Source organism: Papilio polytes, unplaced genomic scaffold (assembly GCF_000836215.1).
Source record: "Papilio polytes unplaced genomic scaffold, Ppol_1.0 DF823934.1, whole genome shotgun sequence".
Taxonomy (NCBI): Eukaryota; Metazoa; Arthropoda; class Insecta; order Lepidoptera; family Papilionidae; genus Papilio; species Papilio polytes.
Genome location: NW_013525270.1, coordinates 1958537 through 1966942, shown reverse-complemented (window position 1 = coordinate 1966942; position 8406 = coordinate 1958537). Strand labels below are relative to the sequence as shown.

Sequence of the window (8406 nt, the reverse complement as noted above, 5' to 3'; positions counted from 1 at the left end):
ATTACAGCAACATTTTTCAGCAGATCATCATTCTCACAAACATGCGAGATTTTTTACGATTCATAAATCCTGTTTTTCATATTTGAACATTTTTATGAGTGTGATAAGGTAATATTTTATATTTGTTCTTAAAAAATTCAAAGGCACACGTTTGTTACTATACTATGAACGTTATCAGTCTCATTTACTTTTTAAGTACAAATAGTTAGTTAACATACACTACAGTTTGACATTGATATAAAACGTAGGAAAAATATTACCATTTCTTACCAAAAAATATTATGTTACCCTTGAAATATGATATAATTTTGTTTACTCAAAGCGTATGTAATATTCAGCTTAATAACGCGGCAATGCAAATGACGTCGTCAGACCGCAAAACGAAATCGTAAATTTTGCCTGGATGCGTTGATAGATGTTCTACGAATGAATTTTCTAAATTTTTAAGGGCAATTGCAGCACTAATTATTTCTCCTTTCTATGCTTAATACTATATTAGATAAACTGAAATAACATGTCTGTTATTTGAGTTATTTTCTCTATCAGGGCAAAAATAATAACTAAAAGGGTCTGCATAAATTTATTACTATTATAAAACCAAAGCATCTTCTAAATTATAATGTTTTCAGACGGGACCTGTTTTGCTTTTAATTTCACCCGTTTAAACCTTTTCCATGACAAGAATGATTTCATTGCAACGAGCTATAGGAATTAGATAATACACATACCTACTAACTTTTTACACTCATTAAAGGTCCCAACTTATAAAGGTAGCAGTTGCTCGCGACTTCACCCAAGTGAAATTAAAAAACAAAGCCTATGTTACTCATTGATAACGTAGCTTTTTAATGGTGAAAGAGTTTTTGAAATCAGCCACGTAGTTTTTGAGTTATTTCAAAACATACAAAAGTACAAATCTTTCCTCTTAATAATATTAGTATAGATAATCATAAAATTTGTTTTTTATTTTAATAGTAGGAATAGACACTTTGTCATATTTCGGTTTGTATTCTTACACGTAGTGTCATCATTAATTATTATTAATAGCACATAAAGTAAATATTTCAGAATAGGGCTAGGGCTGGGGACTAATTGGGGACTAAAAATTCAATGTTTCTTTTCTAAAACTTATAGTATTTTCACTTGGACTACATTTGTCAATTCCATTTTTATTATAATATTTTATAAGGTCATATTTTCGGCGTTTATATTTACACGGAACCTGCGCATGTGGTGGAGGAAAAATCTGTCGAATACGGCACGCTGGTCAATACACAATAGTATGTAAGTACCTAAGGCAGCGAATGTTGGGTATAATAGAATAAAATGGGACAAAGGACGTAAATAAAGTGTAATGAATTCTTGGGTAGATTTGCCCTTGAAGCGCGGCGATTAGGCGCTGTATTCGAATAGTCCGTTTTTCACAAAATTCTAGTTTAATGTAATTAACATAAAGTAAATAAAATTCACCATCTCATTTACCATCATCAGCATACTATACGTCGCCATCGATAGGCTCGGAGCCTACCCTAATAAGCCATAGTCAACCACACAGCCCTAGTGCGGGTTGGTTAACTTCACACATGTCTTTGAATTCCTTCGCCGACTTGTGCAGGTTGCATCACGACGTTTTCCTACACCGTAAAAATGTCGGGTAAATTATGTACATATGAAATTCGAAAATCGAATATCACATTGGTGCATAGCCGGATTCGAACAAAAGACCCGTAGATTACAAGTCAAGTACTTAAACCACTAAGTCACCGACGCTCCTAAATACTCATTAAATAATATTTATTGACAGAACTTATCTGTATTCAAAATTTAAAAGAACTGTAAGAATAACAAATGAAACTTAGGGCATTTTTCACTGGATACTCTTTTTAGCAGCGGACATTTTTTCCGTGAGTCTGGCAATGCTTTACTTCATTTTTGAATCTCATACTTCGGTCTCATAAACGTTATTCATGAGGGTAATTCGGGGCCAAATATCTGAAAAGATGATTTATCATTCAGTAACAGTGATCGTGTACTATAAATTTTCTTGTCAAGGCTTGCTTTTGCGGTAATTTTTGATGCTTTAAAGACATTTATGGTTGTAAACATAGTCTTCTTGTAGTATTATTAAGAGTTGATTTATATTGCTAGGTTTAATTTTGACGGAATAACTATGAATATAAGTATTGAATGTAAATGCCTATTCCTGAATTTTTTTTACTAATATTAAAAAAGCGAAATTTTAGATGCATGGCGTGATGATTGCTAGAAGTTATATCCTAAATGGCTGAACGGATATTGATGAAATTTGGTACAGATGTAGAACACTAGCTTTCGCCCGCGACTCCGTCTGCGTGCAGTTTAAAAAACATAAATGAGTAGCCTACATGTTCTTCCAGACTACGCACTACGTCTATGTCAAATTTAATCGAAATCCATTCAGTCGTTTAGGCTACAAACTCTAACAAACATCCATCCATCTAAACTTTCGCATTTATAATATTAGTAGGATAGTCTGGAAGAACACATAGGATACTTACTTTTTATATCCGCGCGAAGAGAGTCGCGGACAAAGGCCATTATAAACATTAAGCTTACAACTTGTAATAACTTTTATTCCACTAATATCTTAAATACAAATGAAAACCTCAATTTATTTTCTTGCAGTTTATTTAATAAGTAATATTACATTTTTATTTCTCAACAAGTTCTGAAATGTTCAAACTATTTTAGACCGCGTGGAGGAAATTTTCCACAGAAACAAAGTGAAATTGTTATTTCTATTATCTATTATCTTCTACGTAGAAAATTGAATTCCATTTGAGTACGTGGTATGTAATAAATACTGTAAAAGAACTTTACCTAATTCGATGTTCGTATAAAGATTGAAAAACATTACAAAAACAAGAATTCTTCGATAGAGTTTTTATATTTTTTTCTTTTTGTTTTTAACATCACGTACTTTGTTTTCTTCCATTAATATTCTGAAATAAACTTCCAATATAAAAGGTACAACATCAATATAAAAAAGTCGTCTTTTATGTTCAAGGTTTTTGTCTTGCTAAATCTTTTGCGCGGGATCTTAACCTGTCCTTTTTTCTTTTGTATATCCTAGTCTTCTATACATTGGCCTAACATCGGCTGCTATATCTAATTAGCACCTGTCTTACGCATATCATACAATCCATCTATACTTTCTTCTGTTTTCCTCTACCTTTGTACCCACAAGTCTCGAGCGCCATTCTATCATTTGTACCTAATTTTATCGTTGACCGTTTTATAACAAAAGCAAACACATCCAACACATATCTTAATAAATCAAAAGAAGAAACAGAAGGACTAAAATGGTTTAATCGCATCATACTTATAATATTATAAATGAGAAAGTTTAGATGGATGGATGGATGTTTTCTAGAGTTTGTAGCCTAAACTGCTAAACTGATCTCAATGAAATTTGACATAAATGTAGAGGATAGTCTGGAAGAACACATATGCTACTTGGTTTTGTTTTTTTATTACCACGCGGACGGAGTCGCGGGCGTAAGCTAGTATTTTAATAAATCATAATAAGAAACAGAAGTACTAAAATGGTTTTATCGCAAAGAAGCAGCACTTTATTTCGATTTTATTTGCATCAACTCGTAGTCTCTTTTTCATTAATCAATAATCAGAGAATACACTATTCGTGTCTAGATACGAGATCAACATCGCATGTAAAAGTAATCCTTCATAACTGTCGCGATAGAAACAATGACGCATGAATTATGATCGTAGTTTCGCAAGAGGATAATATTTCACATCAACTATTCAACAGTCACATACATGAAGTTATAATTCACTGATAACTGTAGAATTTTGTAAACAAGACTACAAAAATACTCCTTGTTTGATTCTGGTTGAGGCTTAATATTCTAGCTATTGCTCGCGACTTCGTAATCGTGTGATTAAAAAAAATACTCTGTTACTCAGTGAAAACGTAGCTTTTTAATGGTGGAAGAATTTTTTAAATCGGCCCAGTAGTTTTGGAGTTATTTCAATCATCATCATCATCTTCCTTCTTATCCTACTCCCGTAGCGTCGGCGCAACGGTTTTTTGTTCACCACGTAACTTTATTATACGTCATCCCAGTCATCACTCCCTTTTTGATCATGTCACCTTTCACGGAAAACACTCAAAAGGATTTTGAGTTATTTCAATACATACAAATATCCAATTTTTTTCTCATACTCACTCATACGAGTGTCGATTCTATTAACGTTTAATCTTTAGTGTTATTAATAGTCTTGATAAGCAATATCAAAAACCCTAATAAAACTTTCGCTTTAAATACATAAGTAAGTTGGGTTGCATAGCAAATGTTGTAACTAAATAACCCACTCAAGACAATCCTAGAAATAAGACGTGCAATTCTCTTAAACGACAGAAATAAATTTGCTGAATGTAAATGATCCTGCATGTCGCAAATCTGCACGCGGGTGGGAAGCGTGCACGTCAGATAACGTCCACGGAACGAATGAATAACGTCCACGGAACGAATGACCCGTTTCCGTGTCACAGTTGAACGATAATCGTGTCGATTCACTCAGCATCATACGTGCTCTTTGTGATTGCCAAACTTATTTCCGTCAAAGAAGCATTTCGTAAAGCTTTGGACGTTTAATTTTTTTTTAATGGAATCTTCTTCGCTTTATATCATTTTTACGTAAGAAAGGGTCGATGGGCTTAACAGAGAAGAGGATAAATAGAAAATGTGCTTTCGCAGTTTGTCCACTTCTCTACCTAATTCAAGAAGACCGCTTTGTCTACTTTGCGATATCTAGCCGATGTTCTACATATCATTATAAGTGTTAGCGTTACTTTACTAAAAAAAAAACAGGATATAAATTCATGCTTTACATACTAATATTACAAATGTGAAAGTTTAAATGGATGGATGAATGTTTGTTAGAGTTTGTAGCGTAAACCGAATGGATTTCGATGAAATTTGGTATAGATGTAGAAGATAGTCTAGAAGAACAAGACTACTTATTTTCGTTTTATTAATTCCACGCAGACGGAGTCGCGGGCAAAGCTAGTCAGATTATAAGCTTAAAAGTTTAAGAAATTAATGGCATTCACAACCAATTAAACTTCACGTTTGCATCCCTGGTACGGAAATTACAAATTCTTCTTCGCAAAGGCATAAGCTTGATGCAGTTAAATCTGCCCACTTTGACGTTGATACTTCGACTTTTAAAGTTCTTTTAAAATGTTTTAGACGAGGTTAGAGCATGAACTGAAAAGGAAAAGTTATTTTACTTTCCGAATAACGTTTTAATTCGCACATTGGAAAACTATTGCCTTTTCGACAACATTTTAACTTTGTATCCAACAGCGATGCTAAAAACGAAATCTTAATACGTTTGTACATTTTACGTGCATATTATTAATCTATATTAATATTATAAAGCAGAAAGATTTGTATTTTTGGATTTTTGTATGTATTCGATTCACGTAAAAACTACTGAGCCGATTTCAAAAATTCTTTCATCCTTAGAAAGGTAGTTTATATGTGATAAACCCGGTGTTCAAGGAGTTTTTACACGTTTTTAGAGTCAAGCCATTAGAAAAGAAGAAGAAATTGAATTATTCAAAATTAGAACACATTGTTGACGTCATCACTTTTTGATAGTCTGTTTCTGTACATATTTTGTCATTACATAACGTCTCCGTTAAAATAGTTTTATTTCTAAATCTTTTACGAAATACACCCGGACTATTATTTTTTATTGTTTTTTAACTTAACGCGGGCGCAATCGCGAGCAACAGCTAGTTATGAATAAACTTAACATTATTACGTTGATCATAAAAGGTCTTATAGCCAGTTTCCTGGGTACATTTAGCCATTCGTTAGTGTTTTAGGTTCGATAACGTCTTGAAATGGGTTTCTGAACTACGTACTTTCTGTTTTACTCCCTTGAAATTTAGGTCAACCTAATATTTATAAAAAACTTTGTAATGATGAAATATATTTCAGCAAGCCAGCTATAATTAGATAAGTAGTGGCCCTGGAAAATTGTAAGTCTAGTTATTGATTTGCATTTTAAAGGTTTCTTGTTATGCACGGTTAGTAGAATCGTTAGCCGTTAAAGGACAGACGTGTTGTGATAGAATTTTGTACTGTTCTTTTATAACGATATTTGAAGTGATTTATTATTAATCAAGTGAGTAAATTAGTATAACAACTATTTTTAACATTATTCTACTGACGTATTTTTTCTTGTAGCACTACATAATAGTTAGTAGTAAACCACTAAAGTTAATTGTGATAATTTTTGAATATTTGTTAACTTTGTAATAATTATTGATATGATAAAAAATATACTCGTTACAAAATACGTAGGAAAAGTGAGACAGAAAATTCTACGTTAAGTTTATGCTATATTTTTTTTGTTATAGATCATGACTAGAAACAAGAACGAAACTAGGCAAAGATGTAAAAAATCACAAAATGACGAAAATGCAAATGCTAAAGGAACAGAGAAGGAAGTGGCAAGGTTAGACTCTCTCGATGAAGAAGATCAAGGATTTGGTGGTTGGCTTAGGTAATCTAAGGGAATATTGTTTTTTGTTATATTTTTTTTACTTACGGTGATATTTGATATTAATTTAAAACAATTTAACAATAACGTTGATCTATTTAAAATATTTAACTTTTTAATTATAACATATGAGAAGTAAATATAATTTGTAAACAATTTAACATATTTCTATGTTAAAGTTAATTTCATGTTTCTTTAAGTGACTTTAATTTTTCATTTTAATTGCGCTTTTTTCATAAAATAGCTTTACTCAACGTAAACAGCATTTATTAAGCGTCGAATGCCGTAACGCTGCCTTGACAAGCGAGCAATCGCATTAGCATGCTACGTTTCATATTTCCTTAATGCAAAGACTTATTTAAATAACACGCTTTTGTTACTAAAAAAGCAGCTTAATTTGTATTTTATTACTAACTACCTGTTGCTCGTGGCTTCGTTCGCGTGATATAAAAAAAGAAAGAGATATAACCTATGTTACTCAGATATAATATAGGTTTTTAACAGTGTAAGAATTATTGAAATCGGCCTAGTAGTTTTTAAGTCATTACAATGTATCTAAAATTACAAATCTTTCCTTTTTATAGTATTAGTGTAGATTGCTTATCTTTTTTATGCAGTAATAGCAAACCAAAGATTGTTTCAAAAGTAAAATAAACATTTAATATCAAATAATATAGCTTTATTTAGGCATTTTATTGTAGACTAATTACCTCATAATACTGATATATGTAAATAGCTCAGCCTTCTCCTTTTGGCCGAGATTTTTTTTTATTTTTATTACAATAACTAATATGTTTGTAAGTTGTATTCTTTTTTATAGTTCTTTTAGTCAATAAATAGTGTTTTGTTTTATATTCATTTATTTAAATACTCATTGTTGGTTGTTTTTTTCAGGTCACCTGATGGATTAGAGAATATGAAACTCTTCGTCATCGCCAACAGTATCGTGTTGCTTATGACTCTCATGTATCCGCAAGTTCAACTAATCGTTGATTTTATTTACGATTCTATATATGGGCCGGATAATGATTTAATTGTATAGAATTTTATAATTAAAATAACGTATTGTTTTTCATTTAACTTTTTTTATATGAGAAGAGGCAAACACAGAGGTGGTCAACGACGCCCATGGACATCCGCAATACCAGAGGAACTACAGATGCGTTGCCGGCCTTTAAGCAAATTGTAGGCTCGCTTCTTACAGGACCCTAAGTCGTATTGGTTTGAGTTATTTAACTACAGTGTTATCTAATTTTTGGTGATTACATTATAACTTTTTTTAATATTTTATTATAGCTACTAAGCCATAATCTTTTTGTAATAATAAAATCACTCATAACGATTACGGATGATTACTGAAACGATATATAAATGTAACAGCGTCTTAAATTATTAGGCCACGCTAAAACTTCAAATTCCATTAAGTTTTTGACATCAGTCAGATTGCCAGTGGAGCTAACTATAAGTTGAGTTCGTTTCAGTTTTCCGCAGTTATTAATGTAATGTTTAAAAAGATAGTACACATCTTTCGCAATATTACTGTGACTTTAGTATATTTTTATCTATAATAAATAATATTAAGTTATCGAATATCTTATTTTGAGGCACTAAATTTTAAACTATCAATTAATGGGTCACTAGCGGCTTTTGGGTCTTTTACCTTATGCTTTTTACATTCAAAGTCTGTATGTCATAATATAATTACCTTAGACGCCGAATCTTATTATAACGAATTCCAAGTCTATTGAAATAAATCAAGAGCCTAAAATGTTTCTAATCGAAGTTTTAAAATAAAGTTAACACGAATATTAGAAATTTACCATATAA

General features: G+C 31.6%; 1 protein-coding gene across 1 annotated transcript; it reads left to right on the top strand.

Annotated features, from left to right (window-relative positions):
- Positions 1-6040: 6040 nt before the first annotated feature.
- Positions 6041-7621, top strand: LOC106101973. Its single transcript, XM_013281365.1, has 3 exons — positions 6041-6201; positions 6437-6582; positions 7474-7621. The coding sequence occupies exons 2-3, from the start codon at positions 6440-6442 to the stop codon at positions 7619-7621; spliced, it is 291 nt and encodes a 96-aa protein (XP_013136819.1). The 5' UTR covers positions 6041-6201; positions 6437-6439.
- Positions 7622-8406: the final 785 nt, after the last annotated feature.

Excerpts from the sequence above, each read along its gene's own strand:
- LOC106101973 (XM_013281365.1), top strand. The coding sequence starts at position 6,440 with ATGACTAGAAACAAGAACGAAACTAGGCAAAGATGTAAAAAATCACAA. Across the intron at positions 6,583-7,473 it reads GGATTTGGTGGTTGGCTTAG|GTCACCTGATGGATTAGAGA; the intron begins GTAATCTAAGGG and ends TGTTTTTTTCAG.